At 40.4% G+C, this 26521-nt stretch overlaps 3 protein-coding genes across 5 annotated transcripts in view; 1 reads left to right on the top strand and 2 right to left on the bottom strand.

The window, feature by feature from the left end:
- Nucleotides 1-1431: 1431 nt before the first annotated feature.
- Nucleotides 1432-17907, bottom strand: rprd2b (regulation of nuclear pre-mRNA domain containing 2b). Its single transcript, XM_084356393.1, has 10 exons — nucleotides 17568-17907; nucleotides 10673-10802; nucleotides 9641-9870; nucleotides 9450-9502; nucleotides 9234-9360; nucleotides 8274-8449; nucleotides 7702-7987; nucleotides 7323-7574; nucleotides 6154-6318; nucleotides 1432-6064 (listed from the first exon to the last, which is right to left on the bottom strand). The coding sequence occupies exons 1-10, from the start codon at nucleotides 17761-17763 to the stop codon at nucleotides 4026-4028; spliced, it is 3654 nt and encodes a 1217-aa protein (XP_084212519.1). The 5' UTR covers nucleotides 17764-17907; the 3' UTR covers nucleotides 1432-4025.
- Nucleotides 17908-17987: 80 nt separating this feature from the next.
- Nucleotides 17988-24708, bottom strand: prpf3 (PRP3 pre-mRNA processing factor 3 homolog (yeast)). Its single transcript, XM_084356396.1, has 17 exons — nucleotides 24562-24708; nucleotides 23988-24141; nucleotides 23527-23657; nucleotides 23158-23325; nucleotides 22969-23055; nucleotides 22611-22870; nucleotides 22378-22496; nucleotides 22096-22283; nucleotides 21383-21549; nucleotides 21113-21195; nucleotides 20818-20961; nucleotides 20636-20735; nucleotides 20390-20503; nucleotides 20179-20297; nucleotides 19137-19214; nucleotides 18971-19026; nucleotides 17988-18859 (listed from the first exon to the last, which is right to left on the bottom strand). The coding sequence occupies exons 2-17, from the start codon at nucleotides 24130-24132 to the stop codon at nucleotides 18710-18712; spliced, it is 2109 nt and encodes a 702-aa protein (XP_084212522.1). The 5' UTR covers nucleotides 24133-24141; nucleotides 24562-24708; the 3' UTR covers nucleotides 17988-18709.
- A 48-nt stretch (nucleotides 24709-24756) lies between these two features.
- ca14 (carbonic anhydrase XIV) overlaps nucleotides 24757-26521 on the top strand; it is a 34288-nt gene continuing 32523 nt past the window's right edge. For all 3 annotated transcript variants that reach the window (XM_084356399.1, XM_084356400.1, XM_084356401.1), the window contains exons 1-2: nucleotides 24757-24847; nucleotides 24984-25040. The gene's annotated coding sequence lies outside the window, so the exon portion shown is untranslated. The remainder of the gene's footprint in view (nucleotides 24848-24983; nucleotides 25041-26521) is intronic.

The raw sequence follows: 26521 nt of genomic DNA on the forward strand, positions 1-26521 counted from the left end.
TGGAACTTAACATCTGAATGCAATGATCCCTAAATGTTATTTAAACGAGCAATAAATTGCAGATGAACGCCTACAACCAAATTAGTTAGCTTAGTCAGTTTTGACCAGGGACGTGACTATATTTGGTTGTTTCACTATTTTCAGAATAATAAGCCAACAGTGTTGCTGTAGTTACAGCAGCACATCATTGGAGACTTGGATGTGTTCAGTTTAAAAAGGACTTAAGAACTGAAGTACCACTGAACTGCCACCTGGGGGAGTTAAAGCACTATGGGAAAGAATATGGTCCATCTACACAGCACAGAAATCCATTTTCAATTTAAAAAAAATATACGTTTAGTAATCGACCTGTATAAATACTCTGCACTGACAGCCTTCAATAAAATGTGGACTCACTGGCAAAAGCTGATCCATTTTACTGTGGTTATGATTGATAAACCCTGTGCGGATTTTTAAATACTGGACCACCTTCAGTATTCGCCCACTCACTTCACTATGTCGGTAGTGAAATCTAGTGATAAGGACACACGTACGTAGAAACAGCTACAACTGCATGTTTAAGCTGTTATTGGCCTTCATTGGATAACTTTCTAACACGGAGAGCTGGTAGTTCTGCCTAGTGGTGGTACAGTAGATACAGTATCTATATTGAATATTATGGCCCTAACAGTTTGGCTGAATTAAAAACATACAATTAATTGTATGGCACAGAGGCCAAAATGCAACATTTCCCACTGAATATCTTGAAATATGTTGGGCCAGCATGAATGCATTTAGTTAATTCGTCTTTATGTCATATTAAATGTGTAAACTGTGTAAAAAACAAAAAAAACAAACAAGAAAACAGTGATTTGTGTGATGCGATGTTGGGGCTGGGACACTGGAACTGGGTCATAAACAGTCAATGTATTAAGTTAATGTTGCAAATGTGGCCCATGTAATGATCAATACCTATGTGTTAAGCTGTCACTGTGTCACAAAACGTGGCTTTCGGCACCAAGGTGCATCGACGTGTGCAAATGTTTCGCATCAAGTCAAAAATAAAGAGAAGAAAAATAAGGGGAGAAAAAAAGGAACAATCTGTCTTCTCAATGAGGTGTTGAGAGAAAAGATGACATTGAGGTCGTTGCGAGAAGAAAATAGAAATAGAAAAACAGCAAATTACCTCCTTTGTTCAAGAAAGACGAGCACCAGCTGCTTACAGTCAATGGTGCAACCACAAACACAATGACAGATGTACTAAATGTGAGGAAAAATGGAGGAAGGTCATTCCACGAAAGTACTAAAAAGTGTGGTCGCTGATATGATTCTGCAATATGCGTTGTGAAAGAAAAAGAACAAAAACAATATGAGGGTGTAATCACCCCTGTAAGTATGCATATATAAGAATGTGTGCATGTTCATCACACCAGAAAGGATTGGACACTCAAAGACCAGTGATATAGCATCATTGATGAGAACAGCAGTAAGAGCAAATAAACGTATCAAATGTACACAGACCATCAGCAAACTCAAGTTGTCAAAGAAGAAGTGAGGAGAAAACGGAGAGAGGCTATTTACAGGGGCCATTAAAATAGGTGCTTGGTAAGCTGGAAGATTTTTATAACAATGAATAGAGCTTTCTTTCTGTGCAGCGTGAAAACAACAATGATTTTGGCTCGTACTTAGCGTTTTTTTTTCTCAGATAAAAGACACACAGTTTACAGAGGGTGGTAACAGACTTGTGTAACATTCAGTAACACATCAGAACTCTGATGACGTGCTAACACTGTGGTGACAAATGTTTGTTTATACATTGTTAAAATGTATCTATTCAACTGTATGCAGGAGCTTTTGCAGGTGCTCAGTGCATCGTGATGAACTGAACTTGTAAATGAGCACAGGAGACAACACACACTCCATGATCAGACAAACACAGGAGGATTTGAGCAGCAACACCCAACATGCACCTCTCACTGTGTAGGTGTACACAGTGTAGAACAGAGGGAAGCATTACGTCAATAATTCCTGCACAAGGAGGAGGATTAGTGGCATTGTGCGGACACATTTTTACCCTCACAAGTGTTGAGAGGTGCAGGAGTGTTTCTGGACAAAACCATGTGAGAACAAGGTAAGCACAGGGAGTTGAGGGCCAAAGTATGAAATCAGCAAAGAAACAAAACAGAAGATGGGGCCAAAACAACTGGATTATTTAAATAAACCTTTTTCAAAACAATCCGAATTATCTTAAATGCTTTCGCCCCCTGATACCATCTGTGGGTGCTGCTTCATCGGTAAATTGCCATTTCTATCAAGTAGAAAAACACAGCGCAAAAATAAAAAGGCGTTAAATGAAAATGGCAGCAGCTGTGTAAATATATGAAAACAGTTTCTATGAAAACAGGCAGAACAGCGCAAATAAATTACAACAGCGCAATTCAAGTGATGAATAGTGACCAAATAAAATACCTCCCCCCCCAGTTGAATTGAAACTCTGGATTTTATTCAAGTCAGTACATGATGAAGCCTAGCAAGAGAGTGGTTCAAGCTGAAACACCTCCCCCCGACCCACCATCCACTAATGAGTATCTTCATGACTCAGTCTAACTTGAAGTGCGCACAGGCAGACATTTATGTTGGAAATAAAAAACACAGAATTATCTTCACCCTCCTCTTCTGCGTGGTGGTTTCAAAAAGGAAGGACAGAAAGGTGCGACAGACACTGCAGAGAAATTCTTCTGGAGCTAAAGCTTATCCAAGGCCTCAATCACAGTAAAGACGGGGTGCGTGAGTGACGATCATTGTCCTCGTTAACAGAAATAAGAGCTTGAAGAGAAAAAGAGCTGCATCATCTCAGTTTTTTATATTTACAAGCTTAGAGATATACAGTGGGAGAGATGGAAGTGTGGAAAAAGAGTTGAGCAAGAGAAGAATATTATTTACAGCAGGTACTCCGGAAATAGGAACAAGTGTTAACCTCGGCTGCAACACAGATCTCATCACTTTGAATGAGAATTACCATTTCAGGACACACAGCACACACTCATACACTCATGGAAGAAGAGATTACTTTGGAAAATACTTCGATCATCACAAACATTTTAAAGGAATAGTTTGGTATTTCGGAAATCCCGTTATTGGCTTTCTTGCTAAAAGTCAAATGATATATCTGTCCATTACATATAAAGCTGTGGACGAGACAAGAGTCTGTTAGCTAAGCATAGCATAAAGACTGGAAACAGGGGCAGACAGGTAGCCTAAAGGTGACAAAATCAGCCTGCCTTTTGTGGCTAAGAGCAGTGACTTTCTTGGGTCTTATAGCTGTGGTGAAGTTGCCAGGCAACCAGAAGAGACTCAATGAAGTCACCGCTTTAGTTTTTTTATGAATTAAACAAGATATAATATGTTGATTCATTAGCTTAAGAGGTGTTAGCAGAGGGGTTTCTTTTAGCTTCTGACAGATCAGGGCTAGCTGTTGTTTCCAGTTTTTATACTAAGCTAAGCTCCATATTTAAAAAGGACACACACGTGATACTGATCTTCTCATCTAATTTTTGGTAAGAAAGCAAATAAGCTTATTTCCCAAAATGTCGAACTATTGCCTTCAGTTTTTCCTCTGTATCCCATGAGACCCATACCTGTCTCTCTCACTCTCCTGCTCTCTCAGGTAGGCAAAATAAAGTTTTATTTCTGTGTTTTCTTCCTAAGGTTATGTCACACTTGCAGCAGACCTAATTAAACTTTTATCTACTGTGTGTGGAGAGAGATGGAAAAAAAAGCGATAGATTGAGGCTTGTTACACAACACTCTGCACTATGTAACAGATAACCTCGAAGCTGTACTGTACAGTGTAAGATGACTGGCTGGCTACCTAGCTGAAGCATGGAGATCTGATCAGCTATTTACACACAACCTAAGGTAGTTTTTAATTCAAGCTAATTAACAGAGTAAAGATATCTGGGCTCATACCAGCAGGGCTAACACACACTCTGCACTTCAGCGCAGGGCGCTTGCACTTCTCGTTCAGCATGTCATAGATGACCACTTCAATAGCGCGGGGGTCCCAGGAAGGGTCTCTTCTGCCCATGGAAAGGACCACCTGTGAATGGAGGACCAGGTCGCTTGCCCCCACGGAACCCCCCCATTGGGTGATCTCGGTTATGATGCTGAGAGGGGTTTCGGCCTCGCAGCAGAGGTCTCTGTGGGATGGGGACTGAAAGGATCGGGGGTCGAGTGTTGGGCAAGTTGAGGAGCGGAACGGGGTTAGAGGATTGGTTGCGGGGCTGTGCTGGAGGACTAGCGGGGGGCTTGTGAAGAGGAGGGGCAGAAGACTGAGCGGGGAGGCGAGGGGGGACAGTGTCGACTGCAGGGGAATTAGGAGTAGAGGGGGAGGGTGTGGAGGATGTGGGAGAGGGAGAGGGGGGTGGAAGAGGCAGATTCAGAGGCTCCTTCACTCTGCCCAGTAAGGGTAGAGGAACACCAGGATTACCTGGGCGGAGGAGAGGGGCTGGATGGCGGGAAACAAAAGGCTCTTTAATTGTGCCAGGACGGGGCAGCTTAGGTGGCTCGCCTAGCAACGATGCCATGAGGGGTGGAGGACCTACTTTGTTTCCTCTTGGCCCCACCCCGCCTCGATCTGAACCTTCAGGTCTGATTGGGGGAGGAAGAGAGAGGGGACGGTCAACAGGGACCAACACTCCGCCAACCATGACTGCCGAGGGCACATTGCCGTGGGGAGGTTGAGGGGAAGGGTGCTGCGGTACAGGAGGCGGAGGCGGTCTCGGGATTGGTGGAGGGGCACCAAAGAATGGGGATGTAGGGGGAGGATGCTGGTGGAGGAGTGATGGAGGAGGAGTCTGCATGTTCTCCGTGTGGTAGGGAATTTGGAACTGAGCTTGCGGAGGAGGATGTGAGTGAGGATGAGACGGAGGAGGTTGGAGATGTGGGAGGAGGAGATGAGGAAGAGGAGGAGGCATGGAGGTGTTAGGGTTAGTCATGTCCTTGTTGCCTCCCTGGCCAATATTATGAGGGGGTGGAGGGGGGACATCATGGGGTGAGGGAGGCTGAGCTTCCATGTATTCCTCCTCTTCGTACCACATTGCTCCCCCTGGCCGACCGCCAGTCCCTCCCCCTCGCCGAGAGCCTCGGCCAATCATGCGGATGCTCTCTACCGTCTTGATGCGCTCTCCAGCTTGCGGGCGGTTAGAGTAGCATAGAGTTTGGATGGGTGCCCCTTCAGTGCAGGGTGACACTAGTGTCTCAATACGATGGTACTGGCCCTCCTTCCTACCCGCAGATGGAGACTCTTCACTTTTCCCCTTGTCATCTCTTTTCCCACTCGGACCGCCATCATCTGAGCTACTGCTTGCCTTACGAGAGCCTGCAGAGAGTCTTCTTTCTCCAATCCCTCTGTTGTTTCCCATCATCTTTAGCTGCTGTCCATCTTTCTTACCCTTCATGTCATTACTGGGAGAGGAGGAGACGTGCTTCCTCACATTCATCCCCTCATCGTCCTTTAAGTTTGTGCCGCTCTTTTTCCCAGCTCCGTACCGGGAGGAAGAGGAAGAGCCCAGATAGTCTCCGTTGTTGCTGCTTCCCGACGGGGTGATCACAGCATCCCAGGGTTCGCTGCGGTAGGCTGTGGGTGACAGGTTATGACCTCCAGATGACCCTAGAGAATCCGGCACACTCCCAGGTGTGTCCATGATCTCATCTTGGGTGGGGGTGCCAGCAGCCTCATCTCTCACTGGGGTCCCGTCCACGCCGTCGGGACTGGCATCACCTAGAGCGAGACTAAAACCCGGATTACCCTGCAAGAAACTGTTGATTTTCGATTCTAGGCTGGGCGGAGAGACAGAAGGAGCAGAGGGACGCGGAGGGGGTGGAGGAGGAGGGGACAGCTGTCTCTCCTTCTCCCAGTCTCGGGTTCTCCCAGGTGTCTCTCGCTTGAGGCTATTCCCCAGAGAGGGTTTAGTTTTTGGGGTGGTTGGGCTGAGCAGGTTTTTAACTGATGGTGATTCTGGAGCGGTTCGGGTGGGAGGAGCAGAGGTGGTGTTTGTCACACTTTGCAGGAGGGAGGACAAACCTGCGCCAAGACAGAAAATCAACAGAATTTAGTGACATTTTCCACAAAAAATATACATTTAAGCAAAGTTTTCTAAATATGTGTCTCACCTGGTGTGTTTGTCTTAGACAGAGCATTGAGGATGCCTTCAGGTGTGATGTCGACACGTGACAGGATGCTGGCCAGGGCAGGGCTTGAAGGGGTCACTTTGGAGGCTGCCGATTGGCCAGAAGGAGTGGTGGGTGTTCCCGGAGACGGCCGAGCAGGGCTAACTGCTGAGAAACATTTACAAGACGGATGGAAAGGGTTTAAAGGGAATCGAAAATCACAGAAATTACTTAAATGCATTAAAATTATATTATATTAATGCCCCAACTCAGAAAATGTCTTTGTTGTTGTCCAAAGAACTTTCTGTTTCAAACATTTCAAGGCCAGACGCCACAGGCAAAAACACTGACTCCGTTTCCATGCACCGGTCAACTGGGCTACTTTGCTCCCTAACATGTCCTCTTTCAAACTAGTGAAAAGAAAACACCCAAAATACTGATTTATGTCATTCTTTTAGGTCTGATTTCTGCGATTAAGTATATCTCCAATTGGATGATACCACATTTGTGTATTTGAATAAAGTTTTGCAAATGTATAAAACAAAAAATAATTGTCTTAACGTAAGTATAGTATATTTTACCTTATTAACCTGTACTGTCTTCCCTTCACTTCATTCATTTCATGCATTATTACTTCAGGGTAACCCTGAAGACAGCTTACTTGTCTTGTAAGATAACCTGATGAAGGTCTAAGTACCGAAACGTTGTTGTCAATAAACCTAATTGCAAGTGAAGTGGACAGTGTTCGGGAGTCTTTTCTCTTGATTTTGTCGGCCTTCGGTCTTCTCATATGCACCCGTCGACCTTAAGGTGTGCAAAAGCTGCATTCTCTACATTAATACTTAAAATCATCCATTTTTATTTTATCAAGCTATGTTCAATAAACAATCAAAATAACCCTGAACTCTATGTTGCACAGAGATTAATTACCTTAATGTCGAAGCAATCTAAAGCGTAAATAGGGTCAAATTATTTAAAAGGCATCCCTTAATATGAGTTAAACCAGTGAAAATTCATATATTATTGCCAGAATTAAAAACCCCTTTGATCCTACAGTGGGGAAAAAACTGGTTTAAGGTTCTGTCAGGGAGCACATCTGTACTTGTGCTCTGAGCTTTTAGCTTCAGGTTCTGATCACCATTACAGTTATCTTTCCTCAACCCCAAACACACCTGTATTCTTCATGGCAGATGTGAGTGAGCTCAGAATGGAGCTGATCTTTCCCAGGTCCACCTTCTCCAGATTGACTCCCAGTGGGGTTGTTGGAGTGCTCTGAGCCGTAGCAGAGGTAGTAGTCACTGGGGTCGCTGTGGCAGCAGTAGAATTGGTCTTTGAAGCTTTTGTAGGTGTGGTGGGAGGCTTTGGTGCTGCATCCGACTTTGCAGTCTTGGAAAAAACAGCTGGCACCTTGTCCTTCTTGTCATCTGCAAGTAAAAAATAATTAAAAAGAGCCGATACATTTTCAAATCCACAAATTGGGCAGCGAAATATGGATCTGTATGGAAAATACAATTATCATCCCGTTACAACAACAACACTGTCGCCACTAACCCCCAGCTGTGACAGCGTCAGCCTCTTCTTCAGACATATCCATGTCCTCCATGTCTCTGTTGTCGCTGGGTATTTCTCCTTCATCCATCGCCTTTCCATCCAGCTCTGGATCCACTTGGGCTCTGCTCGCCCCCAACCCCAGGAAGGGTGAGTCAGAGCCTGTGGGAGAGGGGGCGTCCTCAGAGGGTGAGGGGATGGGGGAGTCCTCAGGTCCAGGTAGAGTCGACTTGAGGGAATCCAACTTCCTTTTAAGACTGGCCACACGGTTGGCAAAAGCATTATATGCCTAAGGGACAAGAAAAGAGTAAACTGAATTAAATGGGGGTTATGAGAAGATAAATGGAAGAGGAAGAATATCTTTACAGTAAAAGTCTGAATGACCCATTTTTTAAATTATTTTCTATAAAATAGAGAAACAGTACCTTTCAACATTTATCAACAAGTTTTCAATAATTGTCTGATAAACCATTTTCACTTTCTTTTCAAAGAAACAAATACAATCTTTGTGTCTTAAGATTTCTCAGATGCTCCCTCTAAGCATGAAAGTGATGATGTCACGACCGAACACTCACATTGGCCACAATCTTAACCTCCTTGTACTGCATCTCGTAGAAAATGTCTGCATTTCCCAAAGCTTCCAGCAGAGGAGGCCCTGTTTTCAACTCTTTATCCAGGAAGCTGACAAACTCCTGCAGCTTCAGACTGCCGTCCTCAAAGTCCTTCGCAAACTTGTTCCCTTCAGCCTTGTCTGGAAGAGGAGACAATTGACAAACAAGCAAAAGGTTTAGTACCTGAAAACCCAGGGGCAATGTCTCTTTCAAGAAACGCACTGTTTCATATATCTATGAGTGAGTACAAAAGGGGACTCGCTCTCTGGGCCTTGGTGGAGGTATGCGCTCTACCGAGTGCCATTCTAGTTATTAATATAACCTGTTGTGGAATGTTTCTATTTAAGTACAAACCAAAGTATTGTACTTAAGAGCAATTTTGTATGCATGTATTGTATTTTCAGTGTATGCTCCTTTATAAGTCAACTTCAAGTATCTGAAATTGGCTTCACATTGACAAACTATAACATTAAAATGTATTTGTCAGTGATAAAAACATAATAAATGAAAATTCTATGACACTTTGAAGTAAGCCATTCTGCATAATGAGTACTTTCGATACTTTTAGTACATTTCATTTCGCTGGTAATGTTTCTGTACTTACACAGAACATCATGAATTCAGGGCTTTTACTTGTAATGGAGTATTTTTGGACCACAATATTTCTACACCCTGCCCCCATCCCCGCTGCTTAGAAAAGTCAGAGGAAACACTGACACAAGATCCCACTTATCCAGGATAATCCAGACCTTAGTGCAAACTGTTTACATTGGAACTACTTTTCACTAGGGTTGCAGTAATATACCGTGGTATGACAGTCGATCATCAAATAATGTGCATTTACTTAATAAAAGTACGAGGACATAAAAGTACACCGGACAATGAGTGTGTGATGATGCAGAAATAAGCTCAGTGACATCTGACCTTTAAGTCTCTTCAGAGCCTCCGTGCTACAGACGTCCACCCTGAGGGCTGCCACCTGCTTCTCCCTGAACTCCTCTTCTGCAACTGCTCGCTTATGTCTCGACAACTGTTCAATGAGGGAGTGGGGCTAGAAAAGAAACAGAGAAGACGAGAGTTAGAGAACTTTTAGACACATTCTAACACAACATGTAAGACAACATCATAAACAAGACTTACTGTGAACTCTGCTACAATCTTGGACTTGAGGGCAGCTTTGGTGTTGGTTGGCGCTGGAGAATTAAAGTAAAACATGAACTTAATAAAATACAATAAGAATTGTAACTGTAAATAATGTGAAATAAACAATTATACTTATAGACTTGATTAATATGACTCAATCAGGATGCTGAGTGATATATCAAACTGACCATTTGCGGATAGAGCCTCCTTTTCTTTCTCCTTTTCCCTCTCCTTTTCCTTTTCTTTTTCCTTCTCCTTCTCCTTCTCCCTCTCTTTCTCCTTCTCCTTCTGCTTCTCTCGATCCTTTTCCTTCTTGTTCAAGTTGACTTTGAACTGGGCAATGACCTCCTCAGGATACACACTCCTCTCCTCCCAAATGGTAAAAATCCTTTCCACTGACTTGCGGACCTTCCCATCTCTGACAACACAACAGAACACATCTCAGTACTAGCAGAAAGGCAGGATAGGCACAGCATGTCTCATCTGTATATTTATCAGTAACTAGGGCTGAGTATCGATACTCTTACAAAGGTATCGACTGAAATTACCCAGTACCTAGTAGTATCAAATTTCTCAAGTCAAACAATACCTGCTGTCGATTCTTTTTGTACCCAGATCTCGAAAAAAAACTATTTGTATGGTTTTACTTGCAGCCGATCAACATTACTCAATTAGTATTGGTATCACTTTAAGGTAGTGGTATTGGTGCAAGTTTCTTGTGCTTGGCGATATTGCCATAAAATAATACAGAGGTATTTTAGGCTATAGTGTGATAAACAACATAAATCTAATATTTTTGAATCCCCTTATAAGTAGTTATAAATGCTAGGACTGGGTGACAAAGTCAAATATCAAGATACATTTTACATTGATACCAATATTGCTATAGTATTGTAGGGGTGACCATTAGTACTTTCAGAAAATATTAACAAGATGAGATTTTTGATAAATAATGATCAGTAATGTGGCTATAATGACTAAGTAAGTAAAGGCAAGTACCATAACAGTCTGTTAAGTTCAGAAAATTACATCACTTTACTGTAATGCAGCCCTTTAAAACCAAGAACAGACAACACTTGCATCACGACTCAATATTGATATATTGGCCATCCCTACCAGAAACTGCCACATAGATTTAAAAATATAATAAACATATTAAACGAGTCATAATTTATGTTGGTCCAATATGAGAGCTGGATAAAGAAAATCTGTGCACTCACTTGATGAGCTGAGCAGCATTTGGGAGGACTTCTGCGAAGGATGAACGAAAGACAATTGCGTTCCTTCTTTTGCAGTTCTGTATCACATCATTGGCAAGGTAGAAGAGATTTAAGCGGTGATTGTTGTCAGCTGAAAGGTAAAAGCAGACAAAGAATACATAAAATATATAAGAATGATAATATAAATTCCTCCTGTGGGTTCACAAATTTAAGAAATTGCTTAAGACCCAGGTACACAAATTAAAACTGTTAAACCTGTATTGGGATTGTTTGGCTGATGCAGATATCAGGAGATGGTTTTATAGCTAAACAACAACTGATAAATTGATCAGGACCATACTATCACCAGATTATAGCGTATCATGGATATATTGTTATTTAGCGTATATGTTTGAGGATAAAAACAAGACCTCACAGATACAGAAACAACAACTTCATCACACCAATTGTAAAATGATAAACGCTCGGTATCTCACACAGATTTAAAAACTAAATGTTATTGTTTAACATGTAATGCTCTTTAGTAGTAAGGAGATGCATCACCTGAATATGGACCATCTTTTACATCAATACAAATACATCCGTCACACAAGTCAATATTCAATAATACTGTTCATATAAGCCCTTCAATTTCAGATGGACTTCATCCAAAAGCCTTTATAGCATCCTGATCTTTGAAATTATTGTCAGGGAGCACAAACAGCTTTGATTAAACTCAAGGCTGAAGACTGCGCCTGCTTTTGCTGATCCAGGAATCTGTTTCCATGGACACCTTACTTTAATATTAGACATACATTTACATTTCCAAAAGAAAAGAAAGAAAAAACAGTATTGGAAAGGACACGATGACATCTACTGCTTCCTAAAATAGATTCAATTTCTGTACTCTTGCTGATTTTACCAGCAGAATTCAATTACAGCCAGTAAGCAGGATTTGTGGCTAATGCTCTCTGACTTTCAGGAAGAAAACAGGTTATATATAGCTTATAAAAGGTCTAAATCTCTTTACTATGTCACATTTTGTTACATTTTAGTAGGGGGTAGCACCTCAGTTAGTCTAAAAGACTAAAACCATATTTTTCTTAATCTCACAAGATAGAAAAAGCAAAAAACAAATTCTGTGCAGTAAAAACTAGAGCTGTACAATTGTCTAAGGAAATTAATATTAACACAAATTAAACATTATCAGCACACTGCACATATCTTTATTTATTGTACATGTTTATTTAATATTAATTAAATACCTACATGCAAATATGCTCTTGACTGTCTACAACACTTCCAGAGACCATGCTATAATTGTTTTTCAAAATACTTTCAATTCCTTGACGTTTAAATATCAGCATCAACCCCCCAAAAAGTCAGAAGCTTTTAATACAAAAAAATATTACAAATATATCTTTTAAACTATTTAAGCAACAGGGGGAAATATCAGAGGTTATTTGGCCTGGAATTCAGTTATTGTATGCCAAACAGATTCACAAGATAATATGAGAGTGATATGAGTTACAGCCCCTTGAGTTTAGATAGCCTTGAACAACAACAGATGATAACTCCCTATTCAAAGTTAACACCCACTCATGCACATACAAGGCAAAACACACTGCATTCATCACTTGATACTACAGTTATGACACCCAATTGCATCTCAAATTACAATATCTGGCCAAAAGTCTTAAATCCAACTCCATCGAACTCTGTAACAGATTTATCGAACACTTCTAAAAAGAATGAAAAGCATTTGTGATTAAGGAATCAACCTATCAATCTTAAAATTATCCACTGACTATGCTGCACCAACTTCCCTCAGGCCTTAGTGTTAAATATGAAACAAAATGAAACCTCTAAGAATGAATACTCGAGTATTAGTCATGCCAAAATTGTTATTATGTGTGCCAAATGTTGAAATCTCATTTGCTCCAACAACAAAGTTGACGTCTGTAATAAATGATTGCCTGTTACATTACTCTTCCCACTGAAACAATAAATGTTGCAAAAATTATAAAAATCTGGTTTTGTTATTATCAGTTACAACATGAAATAAGGAGAGCTTGATTTAATATAAACTTACACATAACAACACAAGATTGTGTGAAAATATAAAATGTACGTTTCCCTCAACACCATAAAAAGTAACAAAGATAAAACAATCAATTTGATATTGTTCTACTTGAGATCAGAATGTATTATTGAAAATCATTTGTTGTCCATATCAAACAGCTTATATTTTGACTAAATCAATACATGGTTTATTCAAACTTAATTTCAAATTCATGGCATTGAGTCAATAAAATAAACAAATAAACACAAAACAATATTTTCCAATTTAAAAAGTACTATTTTGCTCTTTTATGGTAACTAATACATCTGATTTGATTCAGAGCCATCAAACTTACAAACATATTTGGGTAGTAATTATACTGATCACTTCTAACCCTAACCCTGTGTTACACGTTTTTGTTTACCATATCCTAACATAACACTGTGCTATAATGCATTAACACACACATTACATGAAACTATGCTGTACCTTATAATGTTGCATCCTGTGTTTGTATCATCCTCAATTAAAAATAACAATCTTCACACCAGAACTAACACTTAAACACATTTATTGCCCCATGAAATAAACACTGCAAATTAATTTGCGAAGCGCTGATACCATTGATACTACAATGTAGCCTGGTGCACCTCCAGTAAACACAACTCTCCAGACACAGCATGTTGACAGTGGTGATCGAAGATATACTGGAAGTATTTAGATCATCTCTGGCCGACAATCTACCACAATCTTAAGATCCTTTCCTTAAGATCACAGAAAAGGTTTTCAGTCCGTTCACAAATAATCATACTCAACTTTGACATTGCATTCAAAATGACATGACAACATACTAAAACCAGAAGGACATTTGGAGACCGCAGATGTTCACTAAGGCCAATAGTCAAATCTGAAAATCTGCAACCACAACACTATATACATCTGGATACATTTCCAAAACTATTATGTCAACACATGATTGTGCCTAGCTTAAGCCTAAATTTGGTTGCGACTGTGATTAGTTACATGATATACATGTACTTACATTACCATACTTAATTTCACCAGTTCTCCCATGAAACAACTGTTCCCAAGTGCTCTATAGAAACTGCTTTCTGTATGAATTTTCAGCACCTACATGGGTAAGCTAGTACCAGTGAATTGTGATGAAGGTCACACATGATTGTGATATGGAGGTATCGTATTTCTACAGTTGGCTATGTTTTGTAACTGCTGAACTATGCTACCATCTACTGGATTTTAAAATGTGTGGCATTTATTTTGCCACAGCCAAATCTCGCAATGTGAATAAAAGATAAATATAATTTGTGTATTCGCCCTGTGACTTGGATCTGATCCAAAATGTTATGGGTTTTTCCAGGGCCAGTGCTACGCCCTACTATCAAGTATCATGAAAAACAGCCTGCTAGTTTTACATTATCCTGCTCATAAGTAAACTGAACGTGCTTGGTGTAGGTAAAGAAATGCAAACTGTTGGTTTCCTGCAGGGTAAGAAAAAACTGGTGTCTGCTTCGAAAAAGTTGACATAGCTTGTCTTTACTCAAAATTAATCGTTTTTTCTTTATCTTTTTAGACATTTAGAGACTTTTGACATGCAACCAAATACGCCACAGCCTAGCCAAGGGCCAGCAATAAATGATGATCGGTAGATTGCCTCTCGGGAGCTGGCACTGCTCTAACAATGGCCCAGCCAGCACGCAGCAGTTCACAATCTGCTGTCAGCATAAGCTTTTATCGTTCATGGCTCTGTGGGCAGTGATGCAGGGGGATAAATAAAATGCCTACATAATGATTTGTCTCAGACACTGGCAATTTGACAAGCAGATCCTGAATGAATAATTGAAATATCCAGATACAACGGCTGGGACCTATAAAAGATCTGGCAGTACTAAGCGCAGTTATCCTTGGTATAGAAATTTTACCACAGATGCTGACAAACTATTCTTTCTGATATTTTTTCAGCAGCCAAATACTGTAGTAGAAATTTCCCCTCAGTGACAATTTCATACAGTTGATTATTTCTTCAGCAATCAGCATTTGTATTTCAGCTAAGATTGTAAATCAATCAACACTTCCATGTTGAAAAATCAATTGAGTGAACAATTCTTTGCATTTAGCCTTTGTGTCAACTTTCCTATAGGATATCATGATCATAGTGTTTTCTCAATACACACACAAGCTTCCATACACATAAACATCCAAACTAGCAACAGGTAACACAAGTCCATTCAATAAACCTGTTAAATTTAGCTTCACACTAACTTCTTTCCAAATGGGAAACTAAACTTTTCCATAGCTGCCACAGTGATGAGTCAATACAAAGAAATATCTCTCTTCTGACTTAGCCAAAGTCACAAAATTATTCTCCAAAAAACAGAAGAAAATCATTCCTAAAGGAATTAATAAAGTCCAAACCTACCAACATTTCATCTGAAAATTCTCCAAAATTCTCACTCTACCAAAAGCAGTGTTAAAGCTCAAATGATGACTGTGCCTTAATCAAGCAGGAGCAACTTCCACAACATTTATTCCTGCATTCACAACATCGAGCACAAAATATGTGGCAAACTCTGTTGCCTTCTTGTCCTGTCGACTCTCCACAGATTTGATCCAGAAGCTGATAAAATCTGTAAATCTACTGAACCATTCATCACTTCAGGTTTTACAAACCAGACGGCTTCCAGTTACAACACAATAACTCCTCTCCGAATGTTTAGGATTGCTGGTTTCTACAAAACTATATTTGGTTACAGACCAGGCACATTTCTAGAAGATAGCTTCAGACATACTTGTAAGTAATGAGGTGATAACAACATACAGTCAGAATAACAACTAAGGGAAGGAGTCAGATTCTTCAGATTCAAGCTAGATGAAGACCAAGCAACAAACAAAATGATCTGTGATTTGACAAAAAAGCCAAGTGAAGACATTACAGGCTGAAGAAGAGCGAGCAGTTGAGTGTCTTCTCCACTGTGTTAACTCAATTTCATGATTTTACCAAATAACCCAATATTCAACAATAAAAACTTATGGGTTATTTCATATAAATGTAGTGAGCTGCTATACAGTAGCTCAAAAGTACAGTGCAACAATTAGTCAATTAATTCCCAACTATTAAATTAATTGCAAACTATTCTGATAATCTTTTCTCTTTCAGTGTCTTAAATACGAAGATTTTCTTGTTACTTTACTCCTATATGACTGCAAACTGAATATCTGTGGGTTATGGACAAACAAGACATTTGAGGACATCATTCTGGGTTTTGGGAAACACAGACTGACATTTTTCCACCGTGTTCTGACATTTTAGAGACCAAAAAACTAAATAAGTATCAACGAAAATAATCAATGAAACTGTACCAGTTCACACTTGCAGCCCGGATGAAAGTAATCTTGAGGTAACTTCCAATCCCATGAGTAAAGTCGGATTTCAAATGCTGCATGCAGGACTGACAATACCTTATAAGCCAGACGTACATAGATGTACGGTGTGGTCCAAGTGCTGTGTTGTAATGTCTATATAACACAGCAGTAATCCGAATACTGAGCTGAAACAACATTGCCATTCAGCCCTGCTATCCATTATATGCAAACTAACTGAATTCGAGCAAAAAGCAGAATAATATGGATGACTCTGAACAGACTGGTGAACCACTCTGAAGTAGAAAATAGGTGAAACATCTGTCAAACTCTAGTAACATTATTTTACAAGAGCTATCTGGTGACATCGTACTTTAGATGCTTCACCGACAGGAGATATACTCTACTCAAAATGAGTTAGGGATATGAAATAAAAGTAAAATTGAATTTGTTGCATAATATTTGGGGTCCAAAGCACAAAATAAAAATTCTGAAATGTCACAGAATAAACAAACAATCAAGTGAAACATTAAAATATCCCAATATTCCTAACTCAATTTGAGTATTGTATCTCCCAAAGCTTTGTTTTTCAGTTTGACATAACCAACCAGGACCACCAGCCAGCCTGAGTTACTTGGAGGTCAACACACGTTTAAAATGGTTGTAATGGTAATAGTATAATAACACTTACATTTTCATTAAGTTTACTTGCATCCCAGCTTGATATTTCATGAATATACAGCAGGTGCTTTACAACCAACGTGTGGTTAAAACAATTTGGTAGCCAGCATGAGTACATATTTAGAGGGAGCTACTGAAAAGTGCATTAATAATTCACGGGGTGAGTTGACATTGAAATGTGGCTCAGTTTTAACTCGTTGTGTGCTCATGTCGTGCTCAAAATAAAATACACATAAACATAATAAAACAATGAATTTCCCCTTTACGCTATTCAACCATCTACTCTACAAAAACATGAGCCACCACTTAACATGAACACTCATGCACCCAACTTGCACACACATCAAACTACAAAGCACTGACCAAAGCGGACATGCAACTAAATCTAACTAAGCAGCTTGTAAACACCTTTATCTCAAGAGTTCATTCTTTGAGATAAGCAGTGGAGTGCATGGCAATACCTTGTTTAAAAAACAAAATCGGTCGATCCAGACCATGAACCCCGGGAGGCCCAACTGTAAACATCATGAGCAGCGAACCGTTAGCGCTAGCTTAGCTGCTACTAGCGGCTAATTTCAAGTTGTGAGAACAGTCGATTACACTTTAAATATCACTTTATAAATCAATCAAAAATGTTTTGTGATGCACTGGATTGCAATGCACTTCACGAAGAGATATCACAAGAAGCTTCAGCTGATTTCTGCGAGCCGATCACGGTCAACGCACGAATGCAATTTGAATTAGCTCAAGTAGCTAAGCTAGCCAGCGCGTTAGGCTCAGCGGCGAGCTACTCACATTTCTTGAGCCACCTCATCCAGTAGCGAACGATAAGGCTGTGGTGCTTTTTGTTTTCAATGCACCATGTCGAAAGTCCTTGTATCGACTCCATAGTGTTGGATACTCCTTGAAATCGCCGGTCCAAAGACGCTTCCAGAGCAGAGTTGGAGCCACGGGCTCCGTGGCCGCTTGCAGCCCCAGAACCGGCCGCCATTTCTCCTGCTCGGACTGCTGATGCGGATGAAGGAGCTAACGTAGCTAATGAGGACGATAGAAACACGCCCCCATGTTTTACTTTATTATTACGACATCATTTTGTTTACAAAGTTATAGTACGCAACACAGGACAAAAATACATGAGTAATAGTGAAGGTATTATGTTAGAGCTGGTTAAATATCAGAAGAAAGATTTCAACAGACAGAGAACACGGACACAAATCAGTTACATTTTGTTGTTTATTTAAGGCTGTGACTGTAACGTTATAGAGAAATATAGCTACAGGTGAGTCAAGGATTTGCTTGTTTTTCCAAATGAAAGCAAAAAAATGAAATTGGGAACTTTAAATTCTGTGAAATGTACATGTAATGACAAAAGGTCTTATAACAATGTAGTAACGTTACCCAGGAGTCTGCAGGTTTACTGTAAATGTGTTAGCACATATTGTAGCAGTGCAGTCATTCTCTGATGGGGTGTTTTTATTAACTGCTTGACTCAAACAGGGATTATCATCATCAGTGTACATGGGGGATTTCACCACAAAAGTCATAACATAGTCTGACAGCATTTCTCATCATCACATAAAGCCTTGGGTGAGTGATTTACATCACACAGTGCAATCTGTCACCTTGTAATCAATAACAGATAACACGATATCCGACAGAAGAGCCTACCACCAACAAGATGAACACTGATGCAGGCATACAAACACATACATAGTCCTACACACATCACGCGCTCTGATCTGTCACACATTCTCGCAAAAACATCCACACAGATTTATTGTTCCTCCTTTTCTATGTTCAAGTCTCTTGGTGAAGTCTGCCCGACCCCAGCTGAGGGCAGCCGGTCATTGGTGAGGGCTGACTGGCTGTGAGGCTGTGCATCTGGGGGGCTTGCAGAAGGGGATGTTGACTGAAATGACGGGCTCTCCGGGTAGGTTTCAGTCGTCTGAGGTTTCCAACACACTCATGCTGAGAGCTAGATCCCAGTAGTGTTCTGTGCCGTGTTTCTTGAAGTGTTCTCTGGCCATGTTCTCTGTGGGGCACTGTTTGAACTTTATGTCTCCAAAACTACGCTCTTTAGCTGTGCCCTGGAGAACGAAAGACATAATTAGACTTGCAGAAGATCGCAAAAAAAGTAAATAATCAAAATTCAATGATAACACGAGCCTGCAAAAGGAAGCAGGATGTGTGACACTCACCTCCCAAATCAAATAGCACTTGTTGTTTCTCTTTGTATCATCATCGCCATCTGGATCTAATAAAGAAACAACGATAAAGAGTTCAGTTTCAGTTTCTCAGTATCCTTGAAATAGGCAAAAAAGATATGACGACTAGCACAAGACTAAAAAGTCAAGCCTCTCTTACCATCTCTTTTACTGTTGTGTTCCACCCATTTGATTCTGTGCAACATCAGCCTCTTGAACTTTTTCAGGGATTTAGGGCCTAAAAATGAGGGAGAAAGTTAGATTTTAAGGATGACTATGATTATTCAAATTCATTTCTCAAGGGATAGCAGAGAGGATACAACCATCACCCTGAAACTGACATCAGGCTTCACAGAAGTGCAGCTGTACAATTTGTTTGTGATGTCAGCAGTTTACCACAAAATGGAACAATTTAAGTCTATTTATACACTGGGGCTATCCTTAACATTACACTGACAACACTCTAAAGAGCATGTTGAGCAGAAGATGCTGAAACCTTGAGAAACTACACAGTACTAGATCAGATGTATCAAACACATACACTGTATATTACTAATGAAGGGACATAAATGATTTGTGTCTCCCTTGAATCTGGAGCCCTTTTATTTGTTCCTTATGCATCAGTTGCCTTCTCTCGCCTGCAACCAAACTCTTCGAGCATCCTTTTTTCCCCGTTCAGTATACTATTGTATATAGTTCACACGGTCGGATCTCTAATGTGTTGTGTTTGGTTGAGGCCCTATGTACTTTTAATCTTAAATGACCAGCTTTTTCTTCTTTTTTTTTACTTTTGAAAACATATAGACAAGATGCAGACTACTGAACACTAAACTAATGTATAAATACCCCAAAATATATTATTAATAAATGAAAACAGGTTGCAGAGTGTTTGAGGGGAACATCTGGGAGAATAAACTAAAGAGCAGACAACATTTTCCAACATTCAGAGGTTTAAGTATAGAGTAATGTTTAGAAAAAGTTATTGCATCTGTTTAAGATGGATATTGAGGAAGAAGACCTATCAAGTATTGATTATCATAATTTCAGAACATTGGTTAAAATCGATGTTAACTATTCATACCACAGACATTTCCCCCTCACATCATTACAGCAAATGTTTAATAAACGTCACATAGGATTGAAAGTACCAGTTGTGTAATAAGAAAGTCAAATTTAAGAGATTTGTCTTTCTTGTCTCTTACCTCCCTCCACCACAACAAGGTTGACGTCTCTGTGCAGAACTACTGTGCCTGTCAGGTACAGCTGGTTGGCGTTGGCCTCCACTTTAAACTTCTTAGCGGGATTTTGCAGGTTACGGATCCTGTAAGAGGGAAGGTAAGGTTCTTTAATTACACACACAATTTTACTGTATGTATGAAGTACCGTATGCGCTCTCTCCCAACAAGTACTCACCTGTACACAGCAATGTGAACACCATCAGTGAGGTCTTCTTTTAACTTCTTGACTTTCTTCTCTTTCCTCTGCTCTGCCGTGAGCTTGCGGGCTGCATTGGCCTCCTCATGAGCCCTGCATAGTGGGGGCACAATTAGAAAAACCTTAAAGAAAACTTTTGTTATCAAACAATACTAAATGATAACTGGTGCAAAAATGAGGAGAAGTTGAAGGACAAGCAGTGTAAAGGTTAACTGTGTTACTAACTTCTGTCTCTTGGCCATCTGCGCTCTGACGTGAGCCTCCACCTTCGTTGGGTCCTGAACCGCCTCCGTCCCCAGTACCCTCATCAGGTTAGAGATGCGTACTGAGAAAGTACAAGAAAACATCAGTTACATTTTGTTTAATCTTTTTTGTAGTAGTTTATAAAGGGATTTGTGTGTGGGTACCTTTGGGTTCTGGTGGAGGCATCAGTCCCAGACGAACCTTCTCTTGAACTTCTTTCTGTCCTTCCCTTCGTGTCTGTCTCCTCAGTTTTTTCTGTTCTTTCTTTGTCAGGTATACACCCAGCGTTACTGGCTTATCTGTGTCAACTGAGAAGAAAAACAAAACAAATGTTTTAAACATTCCTGCAAATTATGGCAATATGAAATAACATTGGAGCGTGCATGTACAACATGCTGCTCAGGAGCAAAATAATCAATTCCATCTGTTATGCAGCTTTTAGAGTTCTTAAACACTTACCTGGAGGGCTAATTTGAGCGGGATGTTCTACCAGGTTGGTCACACCAAAGAGCTCCAAGTCATCAAAGTTTGAGTCAGGCGTCCTTCATATAACATAAAGGGAAAAGTCAGTTAACTGCAATTAGTTAATTGTACAAACTGCATCATTACTTATGCCATAAATGATGTGTTAGATATTCTACAGCCTCACCATGGCAGTGGAAAATAGATGGTTTTAACATTTGACCTAAGATCACAGTAAGTGTTTCTTGGTTAGGTGTGGTTTCTTACATTTCTATGTTGTTGGGCAGGATGAAGGAGTCCCACCACTCAATGCTGGGCACCTCTCCTTCTCCGATCTCTTTCTTAGGGGCGATCAGTGCCAGCTTGGTGGATGCCTGGATTCCTGTCTTCTTTGCAGCCTGGGCAATCTCACATTGCAACCTTTCCAGCTGGGCCTGAGTGAGGTCAAGATCAATGCAGGTCAATCAAAACAGAAGTTGGTTTGCTTTGAACAGGGTTCATACAACTTTTGAAGACTAAAGTTAAAGCATTTTCACGGTACCCAAACCAACAATTTCCAGACGCTCAAAGCCTTTATAATCATACACATCTCAAAGGTTACTATAAATTTAACTGCAAAAAAAATAAAGTCTACAGATTTCCTTCATACCGACAGCAATCAATGTATAATTTTGCTTGGTTTATTGCACCAGCTCTTCATATGAACTTTGACTGTCTGTTTGGATCATGATTAATTCTTCATCATTTCGATGCCACTAGACAAACAAAATATGACAATGGAATCGTTTCATTTCAAATATTACAGGATGCTTTGTTTACATGAGTGATTGTGTAGATGAAACAGCAGATTATGTTGAAAAATCAAGCATTTTTCAAGGATCATATTCCTTACCCTGAATAATTAATGGTTCAAATTAAGCATTCCATTAACTAGGTTAAAACATCTGCTGACATGCAAGTGTTGACGAGTTAAATCCAACCTTAGTTCTGATTCTCTGAGCAATCTTCTCGAAGCGTCCCTGCTCGTGGAATTTGAAGCCCTTGCGAGGTCGCTGAGCTGGTGTAATAAACACACGTTGGTCGAAGTAGGATGTGGACTCCAAGTCATCCCCAGGCTTCTCCTTCAACTGCTGACGGAACTGCTCCCTCTTAACCGCTCGAATGTTTGCTATACAGACAGAAGAAAAAGGATTGCAGAACTTCAAAGCAAGAAATTAAGACTGTGTCTGTGTATTGAAAGTATTGGACCACCATGCACATACCTTTCAGTGTGGGCATGCGGTGTGTAAGCTCAACCTCTTTGCCACTGGCATCTACAGTTCTTCCCTTGTCATCCAGAATAAGAGGTGTGGGCTTGTTCACCTCTTTGGCTTCTACTTTCCTATAAAAGGGACACACAGACAAACTAGCTTAGTTTATTTTCAAAATACCTCATTACTCCTATGTTTCTGTCCTCTTTACATTTTAAAATCCTTTATACTGTGACATTACTCACGGTGGGGCAATTCCCATTGCGTGTAGATTAGCTAGTGCCACTAGGTTGTGAGGTCCAGTGTTCCCCAAGGCTCCGAGAATACCAGGTTTCATGGCTAACTGGGACTGGATGCGGGCCTGCAGCTCAGCAGCCTTGCGGGCCTTCTCGATAGCATCATTCATGAAGCTGGCAGCCTGGGAGGGGGCGATAGATGCTGCTCCACCTGCAGCTGCAGCAGCAGGGGTGCCAAGAAGGCGTGAGACTGGAGTTTCCATCTGTGTCTGTGGTGTGGGAAGGGGAAATTGTTGTAGTCAGGGAAAACGTTTTTCAACACATTTATTCGTAACGTTTTAAAATAACTAAAGAATTATTTTATTACTGGTGCAGTGGGGACCGAAGAGGCAAAGCTCAGCTGTTTCTTCCTCTCTTCTATTTGTTTTGTGGCTGCCTCCATCATCTGTTTAATCTATTGATACAGAGAGAAGCAAAAATGCATAAAGTTTATCATAAACAAAATATAACTTGTGTAGGCAAAATCTTAACTGCTACTAAAAAAATAATCTCATACCTGCATTTTGGTGAGCATGCCAGGGCTCTCAGATGGAGGTCCAGGTATGACTTCAGGCTCCTCCACCTCCTCGAAGCGTGGCACCCGCTTCCGCTTGGGAGCTGCCCCGTCTCCTGGCTCAGGAGTTTCTCGCACTGCTCCGGTTTCAGCCTCATCACCAAAAACATCCTGAAACCATCCAGCCAAACAGAAACACCAATAAATCACGTCACCATCCAGCCAAACATCCAATTAAACATAATGTTCTTGTATGAGAGCAAACAAGTTTTTTAAGAGCATTGAGTGCATGTAAATATAGTCACTGTAATCTGTTGTCGATGAAAGGATGCATTTATTTAGCTACCGAGTAATTGTATGCTCAGGTATTACCTTGAGGTCTCTCTTGCGGTTCTTTTCTCCTGCTCCTTTGTTGCCACGGGCACTGCGGCTTTCCTCCAAAGCTTCAAAAAGACGCTCCACAAAACCTCCAGCAGACTCATCAAGGAATGGACGCAACTGGTCTGTGGTGCAAAGAAGTGTAAAATAATTTGCACAAATACAATATTCCTTTTTATCATTGACACAATTAAATGGCAATCTTTAGATCTCATCACAGAATGCCTTTATGGCCACAGACCTGTGTGAATACCAAGATTTACTCAAGTAATTAGGACAACTTTTTGAAGGTCATACCTACAATACATCTTCAAGAATTACAGTTATGAAGCTTCACTGATCATAAGTATTTACATCAGACCCTGGAATATGGCATTTGTTCTCAACAGGCTCTTAACTAAATCGTTATGAATCTGTATGAAACACTTTAGGCCACAAACAGTATATGCAGTTACCTATGGTCTTCCTTTTGTCTAGTCCCTTTCCGACACAGTGCAAAGCAGCAGTAACCACTGTGGGCTCCGAGAAGCCCAGCACCTTCTTCACAGTACGCTCCACCCATGGCCTCAACTCCTCCACCTCCCGTTTTGGAAGAGACATCCTCCAATTCTGCAGAACATAAAATTTACACCTAGCATCATCATTCATTTACACTGATGAACTTGTTTATCAGCTTCATGTTTCCATACACTCTGCACCTGCGTGGGACTGCATCACACTGATGTGACACACATGATACAACCCCCCTCGCTCTCTCACGCACACTCGCGTACAGGCGCAAAAACACAAACGTCCTATTACTTACACATACAAACAAACCAATTCACACAGTCAGCTCAAAACTTGCCGTTGTTTCATTTTTAATGATAACATTAGACTGGCTGACAACTATGCTAACCAAGAGCAACATACAAGCTAGATTCAATTACATCCGCCAAAACTCTCCGGTTGCCCGCTAGTCACCGTTAGCATGCTGCTGCCTGTGAGCTACCAACAACAGCGAATAGCTGCTTCATTAAACGTACAAACCTTTGAATTCTGCCTTAACCCTTTGTCAGGCGGCTCGCGTTGTAGATTTCAAACAGAAACGATTAAGTTTACGAAGGATAAAACACTCAAATCGCTAAGTTTCCAGAAAAAACTTTGTTTGGACGCGCCGTTCACACGACGTTTCTAAACCAAGACCCGGAAGCGGAAATTGATACAGCTTCTTCTTCGCGGCTATTTTTTGGCAGTCGTTGCGCGTGAATGTTCGTTGTTTCCACCTAGCCGTTAGTGGAAGAAACGTCCTGTTTGTCTCTCAGGCTCCCTCAAGGTAATACTTGTTTTTGTGATAAAAAGTCAGTCTTATAGAGAATTCATACAATTTAAAGGTTTGTGTTTGACCAAAATAACATGAACACGATGTAAAATAAGATGTTAAACAGTGACATTGTTGTGTTTCATTACAGAACAGGGTTAAACGGTTTGAATTTCACCAAAGAAACCAGCGCCAAACGTACAAAATGGTGAGTTATTTGACAAACTATTAACTTAAGCTCAAAACATTCATGTATTAACGTACATTGACTCAGATAAAACATGTTTTCCACACGTTTATTCAGTTATTTTCACTGTAAACCCAGTGGTGGTAGAAGTATTCACATCTCTGTACCTTACCTCCCTCTGAAATAGTTTAAGCTAGCATAAAAATGAAAATAGGCAACTCAAGTAAAGAATAAGGACTTATTTACAGAACTTGAGTAAATATAGTCTTAATCAGTAAATTACCTCTGAAGCAGGTGGTAACTGCAACTGCGCTGTACAACATAAGCTAAAAAACATACTGTTCAAGGTCAATGAAATAAAATTGTCAAGTTTAAAAACACAAGTAAAAGTATAATGAGCCTTAAAAGTGTGATAAACTAAGATACAGTGATATGTGTTTGAATTATTAATTACTTATTATCATCCCTTTTCTTTAAAAGACCACAGAGTTGTTTTTTGTCTGTAGGGTTATTATTATTATTTATTTATGTATATATTTATGAACAGTTAAACAGAGCAACAAGAAAAAATAAGCAGGTTGTGCAGGTGAGATTTAGAAAAGCCCTAGAGGCTTATAGAAGGAATCTCACCTCTGCACACAGGCAAATACAAAACTAAATCCACAAAATAATCCACAAAAATAAGCACAAGCAAACATAGGATTAAAAAGCAAGCATAAGGTAGGCAACATGAAACAGCAAACATGTAAAAGAAGAAACATTTGATGTAAAAGACTAACAAAACTATTATCCTAGACCCTGAACACAAAACAAGAAAACTGTCCACAATAATGATTTCAATACTTTCCATTTCCGAGTGCCTCCTCTAACATTAAGGATCAGAACTGGGTTTACATTTTATTTTTATTTTCTTTATCCTGTATTTATCCATGAAGGTCCCATTGAGACACAATATATCTTCTTTCACTGAGTCCTAGATAAAAGTATAACCGTAATCTCCTTTATCACAACTCAGCCAAGAGTGAAACCATTCCAAAATATTGCCCAGCTAACCACAGATTAGTCAGTCCCCTGGTAAAAACATGAGAGTGTCATGTGATCTCCATTTCCTCCCACTGTAGGCCCACCCCCTCATTTTCTCTCTATCTTTGCTTGATGTGGGTCAACCGAGTGCAGTAGTAGTAGTGTGAGCATGAATGCAGTAGTGAGCCTGAGGCTACGTCCTCTACAACAATCCACATCCATGCTTTCACTCACAGCGCTTAATGTTGTTTGTAACCATCCAGTGTCGGGACAAACTGCATATACACAGCATGTTATAGTTTTCCAGACATATTCTTTCTGCAGAGTTATAACTATCATCAAGACATCAACCTTTCATTACAGCTACATTCAGTTACTCCTACTGAACAGCACAGCCCCATCATCAACCTCTTCATATGCTGATTCATCAGGGACCCATCCACCACAATTTACCGTCTGGATTTCACTCCCTCACCCAC

The sequence above is a fragment of the Pagrus pagrus genome (genome assembly GCF_965226575.1).
Source record: "Pagrus pagrus genome assembly, chromosome: 7".
NCBI classification, from domain to species: domain Eukaryota; kingdom Metazoa; phylum Chordata; class Actinopteri; order Spariformes; family Sparidae; genus Pagrus; species Pagrus pagrus.

Coding starts and splice junctions, on each gene's coding strand:
- rprd2b (XM_084356393.1), bottom strand. CDS start 17,763: ATGGCGGCCGGTTCTGGGGCTGCAAGCGGCCACGGAGCCCGTGGCTCC. Junction 10,803..17,567: donor GATGAGGTGGCTCAAGAAAT/GTGAGTAGCTCG, acceptor TTTACCTTTCAG/CTGACAACAATCACCGCTTA. Junction 7,575..7,701: donor TGACGCTGTCACAGCTGGGG/GTTAGTGGCGAC, acceptor TTTTACTTGCAG/ATGACAAGAAGGACAAGGTG.
- prpf3 (XM_084356396.1), bottom strand. CDS start 24,132: ATGTCTCTTCCAAAACGGGAGGTGGAGGAGTTGAGGCCATGGGTGGAG. Junction 22,871..22,968: donor CTTCGGTCCCCACTGCACCA/GTAATAAAATAA, acceptor CCCACACCACAG/ACACAGATGGAAACTCCAGT. Junction 18,860..18,970: donor AGTGCTATTTGATTTGGGAG/GTGAGTGTCACA, acceptor TTCGTTCTCCAG/GGCACAGCTAAAGAGCGTAG.